Raw genomic sequence first — 20,988 nt, 5'->3', positions numbered from 1 at the left:
AAGGGAGAAGGAGTTCGTGCCGATGTCTACAAACATCACAACACCTTTTGTGGGTAATAAGATATTAATGCCATCACTCTACAAAGTCCCCTACGATGCCGAGTGAAGCAAGATTAAGATCTAAAGGGTTCAAAGTGTTCGGTATTAACTTCACCTTTACAGCATCCTTAGGCTCTGTCAGCACTAGAAAGCACACGTCTTTCCTTCTCCCACTTTGGATTCTTTCATTACCACTAGTAACGACTGGTTCCACTAGACACTGCTCTGCATGCTCTTCATCTATTCCTACAATTAACTCACATTCCTCTTACTCGCACAAGCACAAACACATTCTCGCATCTAAAGTTGCTGCCATATTCTGAGCCTTCATTTCCTTCCCTATCTTGCACCATCCTTAACCCGTCTTTAGCTGCCTCAAACATCGAAGTGGATGGTAGCGCGCGCGAGGGCTCACGGATGGTTGTAAAAGGCAAGCAAGAATATGACTATGTAGTACGTCTCTCGGGTGGTCGACGGGCTTGCCTGGAGCCTATCATCGTCCTCGTCGTCTCTGCAGATGCGCTTCCGACGCTGCAGTGGTTCAGGACTCGAAAACCTCATCCAAGACGGAAAGTGGGATGCTAGCCTGGAGTATCGACAGGGGAGAAACAACCGGGCACATGCACGTAATATATATGAAGGGGAATGCGTATCCGGAAAACCCAATCCCTAGACGCCGACCGCGTCTTCGACTGCATGTGAAAATGCAAGGTGTTTCCAACACTGGTCACAGGTTTGGTGAGAACAATTTCGGAGTAATGACTCAAAGGTAAGACAAAGTTGTATAAGCAATGTTATGTAATGGTATCATCCAATCCAAAGGGTTCAGAACAAGAGAGTCGACAAAGGAAACAATTAAGTATGCACTATAAGGGGGTATTTAGAAACGAACGAAACACCAAAAACGACAGAAAGAAAAACTAATCAAGGGAAAGATAACATCACACACCCAAAGATGCTCCTCTTACGCTTCCAGGGACTTGAACTTCTTGGACATAGGTCGTCCAAAGTCATTCCAGTAGCGATTCTCACTGCCATGTCCAGGGCCCATCTTGACGTTGGACCTGCACTTGGGCTGTACAAAGTCCTCGGCTGTGCCGGTGGGCCAGATTGGCAGGAAGCAGACCTCATCGGCAGCGCAGCCACGACATTGCTTCCAAGTTGTCCAAGCCAAGTACTCTTTGAGTTCTTTGATCTGATCGAGCATGGCAGCGTGATCTGTTTGTGCGAAGGCTGATACCAGGCTGGAGCAGAGAGTATTGGTTACCTCGCGGATCGCCTGGGAGGCCACACTGGTGGAGGTGAGAGCTTGCGTGCCAGGAACGAATTGCGACGCACAGCGATCGATTTCAGCGCTGCTGTTGCGGGCACTGTAGTCGATGAAAGGGCGGATCGCACGTCCAACCTCTGCTTGTAGAGATGAAAGAGTGCTGAGCGAGCCTGAAGCAAGGTATTCGATACGGTCGGAGTAACGTGCAACGACCATATCAGCAACTACCTGCCAGTTGACCGTCTCAAAGTCGTCGTTTTTGCGCAAGACCATCTTGTCAACAGCTCGGCGAACGTCGTCGATAGCGCCGGATGCGTTGTTAAGACGAGGGCGACCGGTGTCATCGAAGTAGATGGCCTCAGGGTACGCAAAGGCAGAGACGAAATTTTCGTAATCGAGCTCCACGCGGCCACCACCGATACCATGATAACGAGCGGCAACAGCACGGTAGTAGCTGAATCCATCGCCATTATCGGCGCCACCACCAAGACCACCTCCACGAGACTCAGGGTTGGTCTTGACGATATTGACGACGTTGAGATGAGCGGCGAAATCACACAGGATAATTTCGAATCCGCCTTCCATGCGCAGAACACCGTCGATACGATCGTTCCATTGCTCGTGAGCCATCTTGCACATCTGTTTGGCGCGCTCCATCTCGCCGAACATTCCTGAGCCGTGGTCGATGCTGTCATCGAGAAGCAAGACATCCTGTGTATCGAGAGTTCCCTTCTTAGATTTGGCAGCAGATTGGCCATCCACGTAGAGCAAGCGCAAATTGTGCTTCGTACGGTAAGTATGCAGATAGCCAGAATTGTCTTCCTTAGGCTTAGGATCGTCCGAGACCAGAGGCTCTTGCTCCGCCCTCGTCTCGATCGATTCGGGCGAAGATGGAATCACTGAAGTGGTTGGACGAGCAGGAGGAGGTGTATGACGTTTCTTGGGATTACGCAACAAGTCGCCCAAGCGATGTGCCCAGAATCCAATCGGCGGCAATGAGAACACACTACGGTGTTTTTCGTCATCGTGGTGGTGCTCGTTCAGCTCATCGAAGAACATGTGAGGTGGTGGTCCGTGGTGTTCATGATGCTCGTCGTCACCATGATCACCATGGTGCTCGTGATCATCGTGATGCTCATGATGCTCATGGTCATCGTGATGTCCGAACCACGCAGGCGGATATCCGTGATGCTTGGATGGAGGACCCCTATGAGGAGGACCGCGATGACCTTCACTTGGTTCGCAAGGCAGATGGCCTTCTCCAGGAGGACAACGGTGCGGCGGAGAAGGCGGACCATCATGGTGATGCGGAGGGGGCCCATGGTGAGGTGGCGGAGGAGGGTGATGCGGAGCATCTGGACGAGACTCGTTACGTGAAGGGCCATGGCACCCCTTGTCGCTGTGATGTTTTCCAGGGCGACCCTTGCGATCCTTGCCGTCGTGATGCTTTGATCCATCTTTTGGCGATTTGTACTTGTCGTGGTCTTTGTTCTCCGTGGGGTTTGATTGATCTATTCCTTCATCGGGAAAGTATGGTCCCTTGGGCTTTTCGTGTTCAAAATCAGGAGGTGCATGACCATCGCCAGGAGGACCATGTCCAGGTGGGGGCCCACGATGTCCTCGAGCAAAGAGCAAGGCGTGTTCGGGTTCGAAGGCAAGCCATTGAGTGCCATTGATGCGGTCCTTCTGTGATGTTCCATGATAGAATTCAGTACCTTCTGGGACTGTAGCGATGAAGAGGGACATGCCATTGTGGTTCAAGGAAGAGCCAAATTGGCGCATAGAGCTATGCAGGGCATTGAAGATATGGTTTGCATGTGTGGTTGCATCAGTTGTCGGTATTAGATTAGCGGTTTCCGGTAGAGGTCCTGCAGCAGCCAGCCAGGGGAGCAGGAAAGGGACCAAATCACGAGGGCGCGGCATTTCGACAGAACTGCACCTCGATGATATGTTTCGTTCGAGTCTCAAAAAACTGTGAACGAGGAGACTCCAAATGCTTCAGAGATAGGAAATAGCTTGATATTATTGGGCGCGTGTACAATTCTTGGCCGCGCGTACCATCCTTAGCCAAGCCGTTTTTCGCCATATCAGTAGTACCAAATGGACGACATTGCGCCAGCTCATACCGTCAGCACCTACTAGCTCGAACACATTTCGATTCGACGAGTCAAATGCTTATAAGATGATCTACACACCCTCCAAGAGATCATGTAGATGGCATTGCGAATCCTGCAGCAATGCAGGTCGGGTGAGGAAGGATGAGCTGGGGGAGTCGTCGTGGTGTTTCGGAGGTCGGAAGCTTTGCAAATCTTCCACAAATCGATTCATGACCTTCTGCCTGACAGACAAGATTTTGTCGTACGAAGTCAACGCAGTCCGCCGAGCTTTTTGTTGGAGCGACCGCGTACGCATCCAATAGAGAAAAGCATTCAAAGCTTCAGACTTGTCGTGGCGGTGTTCAACCGAGAGGCAAACGCTGTGGTGGCTGGCTAGATTTCGGTCGCTCTCCAGGCAAACCAAGCCCTAGATCTTCGGTAAGCATAACCGATTCTCATACAGGGCTGACGACGACAATTCTCCTTTTGACGGGGCCGTTACACAACTTCAAGCCTCATTCTTCATGCATCTGCCTCACTAGCCAAAGACGCATATATCGTCCATGATCTAGATGATAAGATATGTGCTCGCTAGAAGGCAGATCAACCCGGATCTTGGCATGCGTAGAATGGTGAAGTCATTCTCGTAAGCAGAGCAACCCTGGCATTCTTTTCTTATATAAATATGCCTCTTAAGAACACCACTGAATCGTGTCACTTTAGATCCGACACCCGGCTATGGTGAATCGTCTTGTTAATTGACACCGATTAGACAGATTCACTGAAGGTAATAGCATGCTTTCGAAATTCCGCAATTTCCATGATCTACTTCTGAGTAGCGATTGGCTTTCCGTCCTCGTCCACGGCCACAACTTCAATCTCGACTCGCATATCATCCTCACCCAACCTCGGCACTCCAACACAAGTCCAGATAGGTTGACGGTTCGGCATCCACTTCTTGAAGTTGCGGACCATTGCATCCAAGGCTTCATTGTTGATAGGGACATGGTAAGAATTGACCCGCACCACTTGAGACCAGCCTTGACCGCCAGCATGACGGAGATTGAGCTCACAATTATCGAATGCTTGATCGATTTGAGCGTTGATTTCCTTGTAGAATTCGCCGGTCTCGGGATTCCAGCCACCTTTTGAGGAGAGACACGTCAGTTGAGGGTATTATCATGCAAGAAGATTGTGCTACCTTGGCCGGCACATTCAATCCGGTCTCCAATGCGGACTGCTTGGCTGTACCAAAACTTCTTCTGATTGGTTTCTCCAACGCCTGGGTAGCTAGTGAAAATGGGAGCCATAACAGCAAGATATAAGATCTTCGTGTAGGGAATCTTGTGGGAGAGTGTAGTGATGATACGGATGAGAGGAGATGTCTGTTCATGATGTGATTCTTATACGCACCCAAACGATGAGCAATTTCTTGGTACTTCCATCGCTTTCAATCAGCTTTGTTATTCAGACAATACAATTGGCTGACAACTGCTGTTGACGAGATCAAGTTGAAGCTTTACGAGCAGCGGAATACATCTTCCGCTACGAAGCTTTGAGTAGCTTCGCCCTTACATCTCTAGACATTGGTGGTCTGATGTGATGCAAACATATTTCCATCCAGATGATGGGGATGAAAAACAAGCGGTATGTTGAACTTGATGGTGTCATACCCTGGCGCGTCGAAAAAGTCTTGTTGTAGGAAGACATGAAGTCGTGGTTTGAGCTTCGGAAGGTGGGGCTCGCGAATTTCGGTCGTTCTTGCGACAAAGGACGCTGCACCACCAGCACAGGATTTTCCATCTTCTTCTCATCGAACACTCATCGCCCATGATGCATCTTGGCGATGTCCTCGGAAGGTCAATCGATCTTGAAAGCCAAGCCATCGGCTAGGCGAAAGAACACTACAAAGGCATGCGAGGAATGCCGGCGAAGACGCGCGAAGGTAGGCAATCGATTTCGTCGTTGAACAAAAGCAAGGCTTCGGCAGTACAATCTGACACGCCGAGAGTGCGACGGCAGAAAGCCTTCTTGTAGCCGCTGCACAATTCGTGGGATCGACTGTCAGTTCGATGCCAAAGAGGATGGTCGCAAACCTGCTTCCATGAGCTATGTCTCGCTCTTGCGCGATAGGATCAGGACGCTGGAAGAGGCTCTTCGAAGTCAATCTATTGACACTGGAGCCAAGTTGACGGAGTTCCCGACAGAGTATGATTCAACTCTACCAAGCGACTTCGAGGATCCGTATCGGAGTGCCTGTAATGTTCAAGTGGCTAGTAGGGATGGTGCAGCCGAGATCGAACAATTGAGACGACAATTCGAAGGCACCTTGAACTTGGATCATGACGGCGAAACGCACTTCTACGGGGTAACAAGTGGACGCCTCGACTTTCTGACATCAAGTCAAGGAGTTGCTGACACGGTTCTTGATCACAAGGAAGGCGTTACGAAGCTTACGATTCCATCGTTCTTCCACGATTTGTTGCCAATGAGTGTACCGGACGAACTTCAACTCCATCTGATTGAGATCTACTTTACATGGGCAAATCCTTGGTGTCCAGTAATCAACGAGGAACTTTTCCGGGGTAGCATGTATTCGGGTGGCAAGTACTGCGCTCCCTTACTCCTGATGTGCATATTCAGCATGGGTTCTAGATTCACAGACAGACCTGAAGTTCGGTCAGACCCAGCAAGTCCGTACACAGCAGGCAGGTCATTCCTTGAAGAAGCCGAACGGCTGCTTCAAGTAGAGTTGAAATCTCCCAAGATCACTACAATACAGGCTTTGACCATCATGTCTGTTCTATATTGTGTAAGTTGCTTGATTGGGCAAACAACAGGTACTGTTTATTGAGTTCAAACAGGCATTCGGTTATGACTCGGCTTGCTGGCTGCACGAAGGCATGGCTAGTCGGCTGATGCTCGAGATGGGTCTGAACATCGACACCACTCCTCTGGTCGCATCCGGCTCCATGCCCGCCGAAGAAGCGATGTTGAGAAGACAGATGTACTGGTCGCTGTACAGCGTTGATAAGTTGTCGGCTAGCTACACCGGAAGAGCCTGTACGATGCTGGTAAGTCTCTCACCATCGAGATGACCGACTTCTGTGCTGACAATCATAGTCGTTCCAAGGCGCTGTACAAATGCCCTTTGTGAAATCAGGAACAAGTCTGGTAGCCTCACGGCAGGACGATTCAATGGTATTTCTCAACAGCCAGGTAAAGCTTTGTCAAATCGTCGAAGAAATTTTGTTGAACTTGTAAGTCATGCTCTCCCCTGTGTGCTGTAGACCGTCGCGCGTGTAGCTGCCGAAAGTAATGATGGCCATTGGATCAGAGTCGCCTCCACCGCGATATGCTATAATGGTTTACCTCTATGCGTGGTTGTAGTGCAGCAAAAGCCTCGTGCATCTCTACAGCTAGAGCAATGATCGTGGGAGGACGGCGAATATGACAGAGCTCTGCAGATGGAGGAATATAGAATTGCTCATTGAGGACTCTGCTAATTCTGTAAGATATGCACCCAAGCCCACAGTCGCCGAACCACAACAGCGGAAGGCTTTCTTAGACGCATGTTTGCTCAAGCTCAAGGACTGGGCATATGATCTTCCGCAAGAACTAAGGTCTGGCTCGCGAAGCACTGCAGGCACAGCCAACAAGGAACCCCATGTTTATACACTACACATGGTGTATCATACAGCCCACTTGTTGTTAGCCAAACCCTTTCTAGCGCCCATAAATCGCTACACCACCGAGCTCTCGGTCGTGGAAATGGCCGAGAAAGCCAAGTCGATATGTTTGGAAGCTGCAAGTGCTACGTCCTCTACAGCGAGAGCCTACCGACAAGCTTTTGGCAGTTTCAGGAAGAGTCCAGTCACTGCGACTCACTGTACACTCTCTGCGGCCGTGGTTCTCGTACAAAACCAGAAAAATGATCTTCCGATCAATCTTCTCGAAGCATCACTGGAAGTCCTTGGCGAGTTATCAACTTCTTGGGATATTGCCAGAAGGCTGCGAAGCCATCTTCTGAGGTTATGCCGTTCGAAACATATCGCTCTCGGCAGTCTTGGACACTGCTCTCCGGATGTTGGTGCAGACGCTAATAACATGACTTTCGGGCCGGACAAACAATTTGCGGTACACTCGACCATGTATCACGGCCCCGAATCAATTTTCGCTGAGAGCTTGCCTGCGGATGATGGTCAGGATCTTGGCAACTGGCTTGATATGATTGACGACGACTTTCTGCAGAGCACTTTTGAACCGAAATTCTGAAAGTCTGTCAACATCGATATGCAAAAAGATGTAAAGCAAGATGGAAGCGACCACAGATTGTAGACGTTTGCTGCTTACCTCATCCCTAGAGACCGATAGGGTCAACGGATGTATGTTTGAATCACGTCAACATATGATTCCCGTCTGAACGAGTCTCCGGAGAAACGCAATTCATGCCCAGGCGGTCAATTCGCGAGCAGAGATATCGTTCCTTCTTCGTAGAGGTTGCTTGGCAGCTGTCTCTTATCAGAGTCGTGGCCTAAAGCGGAAGGTATAGCGATGATCACGTCACATCTGGGCTTGGCAGGGACAACATCGTTGCGATCGACTCATGTGCATCCTCAACCTCGCGGATCTTCAGATAAGGATATTGGGGAGAACGTGGAGGGATTTGCAACGATACCGTGCTTATGGTAAGCAACTGATAGCTTTAATCGCTGTCTAAGTTGTTCATGGCATTCTATGTTGCGTTTGACACATCACGACCAGCTAGTAGCACATCTGGAGACACACCTTGGCATGCTCAGCAATATGCTCTCTCTACTAACAGACGTTGTGTCAAGCTACAAATCTGATATGCATGTTGAGCTACAAATACTCGACAAAGCATCGATCAGGTCTTCCTGGTAGATCTTGATAAGAAGTTCTGCCATTTCCCAAAGCAGAGGTTGCTCTGCTTTCTTCCGGTCCCGAAGCAGGCAATATGCATAAATCGTTAGTCTAAACTTCCGACCTTGCTCAACCGCCTGTGACAACTCAGAGCCGCGGGCCAAGGGCTTGACCACGGGGTGAACGACTTTAGATTTTGGTACACCTCGTTTTTGTGGCTTGAGATGGGTCGTTGATGCTCTTATCTATGACCTTAGAGTGACCTTCGACGATCACTCACTGGGGTGCAGCATACAAAGAGACCTCAAATGCCCTTGATATCCTGATGGAGGTTCTACACAAATCTGCATCAATCCATACTTTCGGCAACTTGTACCCATCCCTAGCCATGGCTACGGCATACCCCTACCATCAACCCATTGAGGTCATCCACAATGCATACACAGCTCAACAGACAACCGAAATTGCGTCTCGAATGGGAGCAGCGAAAGCCAACATGAGAGTTGACAAGATCTTCACATCCTCCTTCATGGCCGGAGCAATTCTCGCATTCGCTTGTGCCGCGGTATCGACAGTCAACACAGCACCATGGTACCAGGAGAACGCCCCAGGCGTAATCAAACTATTCGCAGCCCTCGTCTTCCCCTTCGGTCTCGTCGCAATCATCCTCACCGGTGCAGACTTAGCAACCGGCAGTTTCATGGTAAGCTGTCTCTCGACAACCTCTGCGAATTACCCACAATGCTAACTCGCATCAGTTCACCACCCTCTCAACCCTGCACCACCGAACAAGCATCCTCAAAATGCTCCAACACTGGGTCATAACCTTCTTCGGCAACCTCGCCGGCTCCCTCTTCGTAATGGCCATCATAGCCGGCTACGGCGAAATCCTCTCCGATGCCGCCTACCGCACCCAAACCATCAAATTCGCCACCACAAAAGTGGTCCATCCGCCCTGGCACGCAATCTTCATCCGCGGAATCGGCGCCAATTGGCTAGTCTGTTTGGCTTGCTTCCTCGCCTGCGGAGCCCGCGAAATGGTCTCTAAAATCATGGCCATCTGGTGGCCTACTTTTGCCTTTGTGATTTTGGGCTTCGATCACGTTATTGCCAATATGTTTTATATTCCCATGGCTATTTTCTTGGGGGCGGAGGAGATTACGGTGGGGTTGTATATTTGGAAGAGTATGATTCCTGCTTTGTTGGGGAATATGGTGGGTGGTGGATTGTTTGTGGGTGTGGTTTATTGGTATTTGTATTTGGCTGGTAATCCGAGCCCGGTTTTGATTGACGGGAGTGCGTTTGGAGGGGCTCCGGTGGCTTTGTTTGGGGTCAATGCTGATGTAGAGGAGGAGAGGAGTCATAGGGAGTCTGACAAGACTGACATGGCTTAGACAATACGAGAATGGCGTGTGTAACCTCAGAGTTTAATAGTTGTAATGATATCCATCTACTCTAATAGTGCTTTTGCACCCCAAGGAGTCGTGAAGCGTACCATAGGGAAGTGATGAGACCAAGTAAATCCAATTACGAACTACAACGATCTCAATCGTTTCTCTCATGCTGCGAAAGGAAAGGCTGCGCATCCTCATCGTAGCTCTCGCGGTCTCTAGCATCGGAATTATAACTCGTTGGCTTACTCCTCACGCCAGCCATAGCCAGTGCATCAGCTCTACCCTTCTCAGTGTCGATGATGTAGATGAGAGGAATGGGCAGAGCGATCAGCACAGCCAAAAACGCAAACGCAGGTCTGATCGTACCAGTGACGTCGACAATCATACCGACAATAGCAGGGCCGATGGCTGAGCTGCCCTTGTCAGTGACGGCGTATAGGGCGTAGAAAGCCGCCTCGCTACCGGGTGGGATGAGCAAGCCATAGAAGGAGCGGCAGTAGGAGGATAAACCACCCATCACGAAGCCATGTACTACACCTAGCGGGTAGATCTCCCAAGCCTGTTGTAGACCTCCAACTCCCCAAGACTGAACGAATGGAAGATAACCGATCAGTCCATAGATGGGGATGATCTCCATAAGCAGGACGCAGCCAATGATTGTCTGCTGAGTGTGAAGTTGGTAGCGACGCGAAATGACCGGCCAAGTGAACGCACCAGCGATACCGGACGATGTAGCGGTGATGGACAGAATGGCAATCTGCACAGTACTCATCTTGAGCTCAGTTCTTGCAAACAGAATAGCAGTGCCGGAGACAGTGGCAATCGAGTCGGATAGTAAGAACCATGCGATCAGAAAAATGACAGTCTGGCGAAGCTTGACAGCTTGTTTCACAGTCTGCCATACTGACGACCAAGCGAATCTGAAGTACGCGAGAACTTGACCAACCTTACCATGCCTGCCACTGAGACTTTGAAGTGGAGGGCCAGGACGATCGCGCAACCAAAGGGCTCCTGGAATACCACCTGCTGCCCAGCAAATTCCGACCATGAGTAGGATTACCCGGAGCGGGATAGATTGGGATGACCAGTTGACCTTGTTCAAGGTCAAGAGCATACCGATGCTGATGATTTGAACGAGTACTGCTGCCATGTAGCCGAGACCTACACCTTTGGCAGAAATCTTGTTTGAGAGTGCCAGAGCAGGCGATGTTTGCTTGCTGTCTTGTGGCCTGGAAGGATTTGTATGCTCTGCATTAGGCGCTGGCGAATATGATCCGTCAGGTTCGACCATGTCAACCGTTGCCAAAGGAGACCCCTCCTGTCTCTCTGCAGAAATGACGGAGGGATGGTTACTGGCCAGAAGAGGGAGGAAAGAGTTCAACAGCACGAATGAAGAGCCTAGAGATGCCACACCCAGGATGACCAGCACAGATCCTAGGAGGTAGATACTAGGTGAGACCACGATGAAGAGCATGCTCGAGACCGATCCGATGCAACCAAAAGCGAGAAGCAACTTTTTGCGGTATGTTCCTGATGGCTGTTAGGATAAAAGAAACATAGACGAATTAGACATGACTTACCATGATCGGCGAAAGAGCTGAACGATATGAGTACTATCGCTTGCACCAAGACAGCAATGGAGAAAGTGTACATGGCGAACGAAGCTGTCGAGATATCCTTTCCGAAAGGTTGTATCACACATTGGCTGGCGTTCTTGTCGTTGGTAGCACGGCTAACAGCTCGTAAGAGTAAATGTTGAGCTTCTGCCGCAACAGACTTTGGTTTAACACAGGGAGTGACATGATCGGAGCGCAGAACACCTCGTTCTTTTGCGAGCTGCTCGAGAGTGACTGGGAGAAAAGAGCCTAGACATTTGTTAGCGAAGTCGACGCGTTAACGAAATACACGTATTTACCAACACCAGCCACAGCGAACACTTCGGCAGCCAGGCCGTAAGCATACCAGCCCTTTAGCTCTCGATCACTAGTCGGCGTAACATCCTCGTTTTCATAGCGACGAGGTCTGTCGTACCCATTGCTTTCGCTATCTCTCTCCATAATTGATGGAACTTGACAACATGTTGTTTTCGCGTCAGAAAGGAAAACATGACGCTGTTTCTTGTCAGCATTGTTCGGGTGGGTCATCCGAAGCTTCCGACAAAGGGGCCCACCAAAACGCGTCAGGAAGAGACGACTCTCCATGCCATTTCTTCCTTCTCGTAAATGCGTTCGTGATTTACTCCAGTATCGCGCGCACAGCATCTCTAAAAGCTTCGAGTCGGGTTTGATCACGAGCATCTACGGCATGGCTTGACTGTATCAAATAAGAGCAGCTAAGCACCAAGCGAGGGCTGACCGGTAAGCCGCATGTGCAGTCGCAAGTGTCGCGGTTATGAGCGACATGAACTAATGGGAAGCACGCGCGAGTTTATCCTCATGATGCGAAAGCCTCGTTGATGATCAACCCTAAGAAGATTAGGCAGGTCACCAGCCTTGTTGATTGAGACAACCACTCAGGCGTTGCCTCCAGGTGGGGTGGGTGGTGTACTATGAGAATGCATGGTATAATCCAATCCTGAGCGCCACCACCATTTTCAGGCATCCAGCTGGACTCAAAACTTTGAGCAACGTATATAGAGCTGACGCGACCAAGTGCCGACCCTTCAAATGATCTTGGTCGATTTGTGAGATGGCTTATCATGATCCAACAGGACGTGATCGTTCTGCTCGGCGGGGTGAAAGTGGCAGGGACGATCCACCTCGCCCATACGTGTCATCGAACATCGAAGATTTCTATAATGTGAGAATTGACGATGTGAGAATTGAGCGCTCTTCGGATCCGCCTCCTCTACCGGAAATACATATACTAGCACCCGATGAGCCGATCCACATCATCACACCACCGCCTCCTGCTTTTGCTGCAAGCAGATCCAGGAATTCAAGGTCACACAATGTCGAGAAGGCGGAATATGCCTTTGTGCGAAGGCATCGACGAGCCTCGCGAGACCATCCTGATCGAGCGCACGACTTGAAGATGAACGACGAGTTCATCGAGGAATATACACCGAAGGACGATGAATATCGCATGCCGAGCATCCAGCAAAACTATAGACCACGACTCCCCCGCCCGCCGCTCAAGCCGTATTCATATGAAACATACAACCTGGCAGCCGAAATACCACCCGAGCCAATCATTCTCACCGAGTCAGTGCCTCATAGAAAGAAGAACTCCAGGCATCGGTATGGACATGATTCCCACGTCCCATCTGGAGAATCCAGCGAGATGGGTGGAGGAGGAGGTGGCGGAGATATACAAACCTCAGCTGTCGAAGAAGCCCAACCAACGCCCAAAACTCTGAATTCCATCATCATATGCGTTTACAGAAACAGCAGACGAAACTTCGAGCAAAGAAGAGTGTGGCTGGTGAAGAAAGACCATAGACACGAGCAGCATCTACGCACCTCTCATCTCCGTACAGACGCTGCCTTCTTCGACGAGATTCGCTATAGATACAGGAACCAGCTTCGCGGCACCTTTAGACGATATATCAGTTTCAAGACAGTCAGTACAGCAAGGATATTAGAGGTATTGTTCTGCCATCTTTAGCATTTCCTGGCACTCCGAGCTAACGGCGATGCCAGTACGGGAACAATCGATTCGGGCTTGCGAATGTCAACGAGAAGCTATTCTCACCCGTTTTCATGAAAGCATACAACAACCCAGACGGCACTCTACTGGACCCAAGGAAACATCCAAATGATCCTACCATCACATCAAGCGACTGGATCCTATGGTTCTGGGCCAAACGCCGTCACCTAGTCGACGCCAAAAAGGTCAACTTAGCCATCGAGCTGGTGGAGGACTACGATCCCACTCGCGTCATGGGCGCCATCGCGATAGCCCTTTTCATCTACTTCACCCTCACCATTGTCTGGCTCGCCAAGGGCGGAGATCCAGGATATGTGGCTGGAGTGATGTCGTTTGTCCTCTCTATTCTGGCTGTTATGGTTGGTCTCACTGGCTTGTATGACTGGCTAGATCTAGGACATATGGGCGGTGGGAAAGATTTCCTCGTCTTAGATCATGGTGATTTCGAAGATGCTGGACGGAACGGCTGGGGTGGACCAACAACAGGCGAGCCATATCCTAGACGCTCAACAAGGCTGTACTGAAGCTATCAAGATGCATGATGGTTGCAACGTGGCGGTGTGGGCAGAGAGAGCGAGGATCACTCTCACTCTCACTCTCACTGAACAGTTGCTCCACCACCTCGGTAACCATCTTGCCTTTCCACAAGCATGTTGCACTCGTCCGTTCTGACCTGAGAGCCCGCTGCCCGAGCCCAGGAAGAGCTATATATACTCCATTCCGAACTCGACCACAGCAATCAAACTTCCAGAACTTTGACGGCCTACTGCGGCTTCCGCAGCTCCGTCCACGTAGTTCGCCCGTGTCCCTCGCTTCTAAGGGTGAGGGAGGAGTAGTAAGACCGCGCATGGGGTCTGTGATCCCCATCTTCCTCGCAATGATTTCGTTCCTCGTGTGCTCCTCACATCTTGTCTCCCTGCATCGATGCGATGTGTCTAGACGGCTCGACGGCCAAGAGAGTAACGGTAGATCGGTGGTAGACCTGGGCTATAGAACGGCTGCACACTGGGCACTCGGAATCTCGTGCCTTTTCACATGGTGACGAGAAGAGGTTAGGTATTTTATTTATGCAGAGTATGTTTTGTTTGATATACAGCCAAAGTCTGGAGACAAAGGGATGCTCGAGTCTGCAGCCCGGCCCCTATGACCTGGATGTGTGTGAACGCAGGGTCAATGACCCCAGGTAACATGTTTGAAGTTCCATTGCACACATTCAGGGGTTCAAAATCCATCATGCCTTTGTTCAACCCCATTGTCAATCTACTACACCAGGAAGCAAGCAATGGATTTCAGAAGAATGGATTTTGATATCCTAAAGATTAACTATGGAGAAGTAAAATAATTGTGCGATATCATCCGAAAGAAGACCCCAGAACGCCATCGTTAGTTCTCGTTGAAATTTCAGAACAGCTTGTGCTCGAGAGTCATGTCGTTTTCAGGCTCAAGACCAACACAGGCGCGGAAGATGTTGATGAGAGCATTTCTCTGCTTGCTCAATGCGTTGACGACAGGTGTGCCAGGAGGAGTAAGAGGTGCCTAGTATAAATCAGTAAACAATCCTTCAACCAGTGACAGCAAGGAGCAGAAACATACCTTGAGCATATAACTCAAGACCGACAGCACAGAGTGGAAACCCTTGAACTCAGCATCCTCGGCGCCATTCTCTCTCCATTGAACTCTGGTCATTAGTTCAGCGATGAGAACCAGGTCGATGATTAGCGGTGATGCCAACAGTGAGTCCTCGCAGATGTTGAACATGTTGATGGTCTGATGACCTCCCATGAAGATCTCGGCATAATACTCATCCAAAGCTCTCTTGTTGTCACCGACAGAAGGCATATACTTGATCACAACAGTGTGATCAGGATGCTCGCCTTCCTCGTATAGGATGTGGTTAGCAGCAACCATATCATCAACAACATTGGACTTTGAGATCTCCTTTGATCTGAATTGAGAAGGCGCGGAGAGGTTTCTGCCGTCATTGTTGCCGAGATGGTTGTACGAAGCCAATGACTTTACTTTGATACCGGCGTTGATGAGGAAGTCGACGAGTGCGGACTTCATCTTTGTCTGGCCGGACTTGAAGTCGTCGCCGCCGATGAAGGCGTTGTGCTTTTCAGCTAGGGCGATGACACCGGGGACGAAGGTGTTTTGAGGTGAGCCGTTGATGAAGGGTGCGTTTTCGAGAATGCAGGCTGTGGCGAAGATGGTGGAGGGAGCAATCTCGGCGTGGCCTGACTCGATGGACTTGAGCAGGTTGTCGGCTGTGTCGTTGATGCCGGGGATGATCTCGGCATAGCGCTCAGTGTTGGCAGTCCATTGGACGATGATCTTGTCGAGGCTGTGTTTGGATTTGAACTCGCTTTATGCATCGTTAGTGCTGCTTGGGTGATTGAAACATGGAGGAGACTTACCGAATGTCTGCTCTGATCTTCTCGAGGTGCTCGGTGCAAGCCTTTGAACCCTCGAGGATGTTGTCTGCTCGTGACTCTTGGTTTGCAGCAATGAAGTCAGGGTAGTAAATACTGGGAAGAGGGACCATTTGTGCCATCTCTTTGCGAACCATCTGCTTCAAGGTAGGCTCGAGGACTCCGGCTCTATCCATTGACTCGGCAATGTTCATGCCACTGATGTCCCATCCTCCGACAATGAGCTCATTAGGATTGACCATGGGTAAGAGCTCGTTGAAGGGGACGTAGACCTCCTTGCCAGTGTCTGAATCGGTACCGAGCTTGACTGTTGATGACATGACCATAGAGCCGTAGTAGTTTGCTGACTGTGTGCCCTCACGAGTGTCCCAGGAGAGACCTTGACGGTTGGCAATGATACCAGCAGTCACAGTAGACCCGTTGTTACCTAGTGTCAATTAGCAAGGACTCAATCATAAATTGGAAACAGGTATACGCACCACCCCAGCCGACGAGCATCATGCCGACTCTGCCAACCTTGCGTTCGACCTTGAAGTCGTATACGGTCTCCTTAGGAGTGGCAACATATGCACCATTGGATGACTTGGTCACCTTTGTCTGACGGTAGACATACTTGCTGAGAATAGCATCGTCAGAGTATGTGACATTGGGCGATTGAACAGTAAACAGAGGAGCCTGAGTGTTGCTCGAAGGAGTACTCTCGGTCTCGTTGAGGTAAGGAGCCATACTGATGGGAATGGACAGTGATAAGAATAATGTGTATATACAAAGAAGACACAAGATCTATCAAATAAAAGCACTTGAGATTTGTAGTTGTTATGTTAAGAAAAAGAAAGGAAAGCCCATGAAAGACAAGTTTATATACCTTCTTTGCGGAACAACATGGCGACCGCAGCGGAGAGCATTCATGAACTAAAGATGTTCGCATTATTGTTTGACCCCAGAAGTTCCAGAGAAGTCGACTCTCGGATCATCTAGGATAGTCCGGGGTCGACATGTTGGAGAGCGGAGGTGAGCGGAGGTATGGTTTCGCCGCGCTCGGAACAAATGATCTGAGAAGAAAGCTTGTCTGTGGCGTACGAGCAGAAGTAATCGACATGTGGCCGTTCTTCGCAGATTGCTATAGTTGCACGATAAGACATTGAAAGCCAATCAATGCGCTGACTCGAAGAAGAAGGCGCAACCAAGACTATACTCATACGCAGGAAGGAGCAGTGTTTGGCATAGAATTCTTTCACCCTGTCTGGGACTCACAACAATCGCAACAACTCGGCCGAGTCCGTTGAATAACCCTGTTTGCTCGTCCGCGACAAGACAAACACTTATTTTGATCGTCTTTGTGAGCGGCGCAGACTGCCAGGAACCAGGGGAAGTGAGACGAGTCAGAAAGTCAAATCAAGAAGATGATGGCATACTTTTCGACTCCTGGTTTCATGACGACCCCAGAACCCAAGGCTCTGTCCTGTTGAGGCCCCATAGCAACAATGCGAGCACGTTGTATGGTATGGTTAAATGAATTCGGCACACGGTCAGAGAAGTCGTTGTCGCCATACGCCTGTGGCTTGAATCGGAAGAAGTTCTGTCGAAGAAGGCAAAGTTTGGCAGAAAGCGGCACGCGTGGATCTGCCGATCTTTTGCTGTCACTCGTCGCCGAGAGTCGATAAATTTTGGTAGAGGGCTGGATCTGATACACGCGGTTCACAAGTGACAGTGTATGAGCATCTATTTTCCTACCGAGCCTGAGTCGACAGGCCAAAGAAAGTTGCAAGTCGCAAGAGGTGCTCTGGAAGGGACACTATCACATGTCTCGGTCGAGAGCAGCGGCCAATCAGATGAGGCTACTTGGGGTCCGGAGGTGCACCGTGCCATATACGAAATTGCCAACCTTCCCAAAAAGAGGGCGACTAGATTGCCTGGCGGTTCCTGCAAATTGTGTTAACGAGTGTCTGGTGGAGGTGATAATATGATGATCTCGAGAGTCTTAGGGAATGTGGTAGACATTGACGAGGAACTAACTCCTGGGCGTCTGCCGTCGCTCCTTCCTTCTTTTCTCCTTGTCGCATTTTCCATCTCCTGTCTTTCATCACTATCCTTAACTACAGCTCTTTAATACTCGAGCATCCACTCATTTATTGTCTTATTGCGCCAACGAACTGTGGCATCTAATCATAATTGCGTGCATTCCAGAATCCAGACCTTTGCAGCCAGGGGCTCATTGTTTTCTCCTGCTACGAAACTGCCAACGGTCGGCACTCACATCCAAACAAAGGAGATAAACAAGAGTACGAGCAACGCTTCGGCAAACGTGGGCTTGACCCGGAGGTCGACCTTATCGTCTTATCCAGGAGCAAAACTGCCGTGTTTGTTCTTCCTTTCAAGAACCGCGAGCGACCTGGAACCACAACCCGAAGCTACTCGAGTAGACTCGACAACCACTAGCAGCCATGGAGACCGAGCGACCACTGAGCATTCTGCCGTCGATCAAATGCTCCGACTGTGGATCAGAGATCCAGATCTCTGCTATGGGAGAGCACGTGTGCCCAACACAACAAAAGGAGGACGAGCCAGTCCAGAAGCCTACATCGCCAGTCACATCACCTTCGACAGAGAAGCAGCGAAGCCTGCTACCGCCCATGAAGCAAGGCCTGAACAGGCCGCCTACAAGACCGGCCAGGGTTCCGCTGCCTCGCATAGATCCGGCTGCAGCCAGTGAGTCTTGTCCATCACGAATTGGAAAGCTAGACAAGCTGACACGGAGTAGACAAGCCATACCATGCGCGACAAGAACTTCTTTCCCCGGACGGTACCGTCAATCCCGGACGTCGTACACCATCAACGCCGCACACTGGTAGACCCGGTCGTTCTCCTGCGATGCGCAGTGTTACTAGCCCGAGTCCAAGACTGCCACGAGAGCCGTCGCAAGAGCTCACAGGAAACATGGACTGCGCATTTCCTCCCTTCCCAACGGCAAGGTCCAAGACGACTGTAAGAGCTAAGAGCCCAGTACCAGATGCATTCTATGCTCCTCGAAGCCCCATTGGTACAGGAGGTGCCACTGTTGCGCGCAAAATGGATACAATTGCTCCCGGTCCCTTCAACGCACCCGCGCGTAGCTCATCCAGATCACCTTCAGCAAATGCAGGCGCTCAAAAGCCCCCTGCTATCACCATTGATCAACCTCCGGCAGAGAGAGCAGCTTCGCCTATCATGAGATCGGCGTCGCCTGTCAGCTATGATAGACCTGACTCTCCTCCCACCAGATCTGCTTCGCCTCCTCAAGCGCCTGCATCACCTGCCCTGTCTTCGGCCTCGACTGCTTCTGTTGGCACAAATCGTGAAGGTCGTCCAATCCCGCAAAGACCTGTCAGACCAGAACCACTAGACGGTTTCCTTGCCATGCTCAAGAGCGAGTCCGAGGCTGCTGGTCAACAACTGTCAAACATGACAATTCGTTCAAACACGTTCCCTCTTCCTCCCACAACACCAAAGTCGCCCGAGATTGGCTCTGTTGTCAGAAGCCCTTCGGCCCCACCAACCAGACAGCGACGACCGACCATCTCGGCTCCCTCGCAAAGTGCACCTAGCGACACTCTTCCCACAATGTCTAATACTGCCGCGCCAGCACTCCCTCCATTTCCCATCATTTCGACGGCTGGAGCTCCTCCACTTCCACCCCTTCCATCCGCCGCCGAACTCCAGAAGCATGCTCATCCTGTCGTTCACGCGCCCTCAGATTCTGCCTCTTCATCCTCATCAACGCAAAGCTTCAAGTCGGATATCAGTCCACCAGTTTCGGCCTCCTCCAGCGTTTCAATGCTATCAACCACTCTCGCTGACCTTTCCGACCCTTCCCTTGTTGTTCCCAGCCTGCAAATCAAGAGCAAGCAAAACAACCGCTTGAGCCCCGAAGATGCCTTCAAGCCCATCCCTCTCGCTCCCGAGCGACAACAATCACCAGCGCCGCTCGAGGAGAGACTGGATAGTCCTACCGAGAAAATGGATCGCTTCCCACTCAGCCCTCCTCGCGCACCCCACGAGGCTGAGTTCCCCGAATCGCCAGTCGTTCCCGGTTTCCTCCCCAAGCGCCCTTCGAGCCCAATGTCTTCCACATCCACACCCATGGCATCTCCTCCAACAGAGCATGGCTTCTCTTCTAGACCCACCTCCTCAAGGCGCCCTGGAACCTCGTCAAAGCACATTTGCAGAGGATGCAGCGAGCCTATCCAGGGCAAGTCTGTCAAGGCTGCTGACGGCCGTCTAACTGGTCGTTACCACAAGCACTGTTTCGTCTGCAAGACCTGCCGTTCGCCTTTCGCGACTGCCGACTTTTACGTTATTGACAACAATCCTTACTGCGAGCACCACTACCATGAGCTCAACAACTCGTTGTGCGCTCACTGCGACCGTGGTATTGAAGGGCCGTACCTTGAGACCCAACAAACCCAGAAGTTCCATCCTAGCTGTTTCACCTGCATCGACTGCCAAAAGCCGCTCAGTGACGACTACTTCGAGATCGCCGGAAAGGTCTATTGCGAGCAACATGCCTTTGCATCAGTCCGTCGTCAAGAAGGCCTTGGACCCAAGAGGAACATGGAACGAAGAACAACCCGCTTCATGGTCATGTGAACATGACCAAAGCACCATAATCCAGCAACGATCTCCGACTCTCACCCGTCGGTATGCGGAAGACTGAACGCGACCATGCATATCTCATTACCATCTTCGACCCTTTTCACCGTTATTTACAGACCATGGACCGAGTCCTTGTCCACATCTTGGACACCTCCGTTTGTCCGGTATTACCCTCCTTCCGTTCGCTTGAAAATACTTCTTTATTTCGGAGATACCCCTACTTCATTGTATATACCTTCTCACATAGCATGCTGGCTGTAGAACAGCTTGTACTGCATACAAAATTTACCTCACAATTTTACTCCTTCAACCATACTTTCATCGTTGTTCCATTCGTTGTGATATTCTCGTTCCCACTGAAACTTGGAGAGGAAGATCCGGTCTTCCAGGTCTCGACCTCTGCAAGATTGACTCTGAGCCGAGTCCGTAGCTTAACATGGCCCTAACAGCTTGATAGTCCAACCGTGTAGGCGGTAAGGTCTTGAGTTTTGTGATCCTACCGATCCTGCCATTCTGCAGGGACATCAAAGTCACATTCTCCAGGACATTCCTGACAGTCTCTCGTCACAAGTGAGCACGTCAACGTCGATGAAACT

General features: G+C 50.5%; 8 protein-coding genes across 8 annotated transcripts; 4 read left to right on the top strand and 4 right to left on the bottom strand.

Moving 5' to 3' along the window:
• Positions 1–825: 825 nt before the first annotated feature.
• Positions 826–3,723, bottom strand: M438DRAFT_342673 (uncharacterized protein). The gene has a single exon (XM_029904816.1). The coding sequence runs from the start codon at positions 3,230–3,232 to the stop codon at positions 1,004–1,006; it is 2,229 nt and encodes a 742-aa protein (XP_029763695.1). The 5' UTR covers positions 3,233–3,723; the 3' UTR covers positions 826–1,003.
• A 507-nt stretch (positions 3,724–4,230) lies between these two features.
• M438DRAFT_267681 (endoribonuclease L-PSP) lies at positions 4,231–4,715 on the bottom strand (the record flags this gene model as incomplete). The annotated part of the gene is made up of 2 exons (XM_029900204.1): positions 4,231–4,550; positions 4,607–4,715. The coding sequence occupies 2 exons, from the start codon at positions 4,713–4,715 to the stop codon at positions 4,231–4,233; spliced, it is 429 nt and encodes a 142-aa protein (XP_029763694.1).
• A 536-nt stretch (positions 4,716–5,251) lies between these two features.
• On the top strand, positions 5,252–7,680 carry M438DRAFT_267689 (uncharacterized protein; the record flags this gene model as incomplete). The annotated part of the gene is made up of 5 exons (XM_029900206.1): positions 5,252–5,350; positions 5,417–6,217; positions 6,270–6,479; positions 6,529–6,665; positions 6,921–7,680. 5 exons carry the CDS (start codon positions 5,252–5,254, stop codon positions 7,678–7,680), a joined length of 2,007 nt encoding a protein of 668 aa, XP_029763693.1.
• Positions 7,681–8,677: 997 nt separating this feature from the next.
• Positions 8,678–9,683, top strand: M438DRAFT_332013 (Formate/nitrite transporter; the record flags this gene model as incomplete). Its single annotated transcript, XM_029903452.1, has 2 exons — positions 8,678–8,992; positions 9,048–9,683. 2 exons carry the CDS (start codon positions 8,678–8,680, stop codon positions 9,681–9,683), a joined length of 951 nt encoding a protein of 316 aa, XP_029763692.1.
• A 151-nt stretch (positions 9,684–9,834) lies between these two features.
• On the bottom strand, positions 9,835–11,740 carry M438DRAFT_332012 (MFS general substrate transporter; the record flags this gene model as incomplete). The annotated part of the gene is made up of 3 exons (XM_029903451.1): positions 9,835–11,213; positions 11,264–11,548; positions 11,599–11,740. The coding sequence occupies 3 exons, from the start codon at positions 11,738–11,740 to the stop codon at positions 9,835–9,837; spliced, it is 1,806 nt and encodes a 601-aa protein (XP_029763691.1).
• A 444-nt stretch (positions 11,741–12,184) lies between these two features.
• Positions 12,185–14,124, top strand: M438DRAFT_126262 (uncharacterized protein). The gene is made up of 2 exons (XM_029898786.1): positions 12,185–13,268; positions 13,325–14,124. The coding sequence occupies exons 1-2, from the start codon at positions 12,372–12,374 to the stop codon at positions 13,853–13,855; spliced, it is 1,428 nt and encodes a 475-aa protein (XP_029763690.1). The 5' UTR covers positions 12,185–12,371; the 3' UTR covers positions 13,856–14,124.
• Positions 14,125–14,369: 245 nt separating this feature from the next.
• M438DRAFT_402905 (myo-inositol-1-phosphate synthase) lies at positions 14,370–16,486 on the bottom strand (the record flags this gene model as incomplete). The annotated part of the gene is made up of 4 exons (XM_029909628.1): positions 14,370–14,867; positions 14,925–15,693; positions 15,746–16,187; positions 16,240–16,486. 4 exons carry the CDS (start codon positions 16,484–16,486, stop codon positions 14,733–14,735), a joined length of 1,593 nt encoding a protein of 530 aa, XP_029763689.1. The 3' UTR covers positions 14,370–14,732.
• A 1,718-nt stretch (positions 16,487–18,204) lies between these two features.
• On the top strand, positions 18,205–20,386 carry M438DRAFT_371901 (uncharacterized protein; the record flags this gene model as incomplete). Its single annotated transcript, XM_029908304.1, has 3 exons — positions 18,205–18,469; positions 18,522–20,314; positions 20,345–20,386. The coding sequence occupies 3 exons, from the start codon at positions 18,205–18,207 to the stop codon at positions 20,384–20,386; spliced, it is 2,100 nt and encodes a 699-aa protein (XP_029763688.1).
• Between the last annotated feature and the right edge of the window lie 602 nt (positions 20,387–20,988).

Source organism: Aureobasidium pullulans (genome assembly GCF_000721785.1).
Source record: "Aureobasidium pullulans EXF-150 unplaced genomic scaffold scaffold_3, whole genome shotgun sequence".
In the NCBI taxonomy this organism is placed as follows: domain Eukaryota; kingdom Fungi; phylum Ascomycota; class Dothideomycetes; order Dothideales; family Saccotheciaceae; genus Aureobasidium; species Aureobasidium pullulans.
Note: the sequence above shows the minus strand (reverse complement) of the source record. Positions and strands in the feature narration are given on the sequence as shown.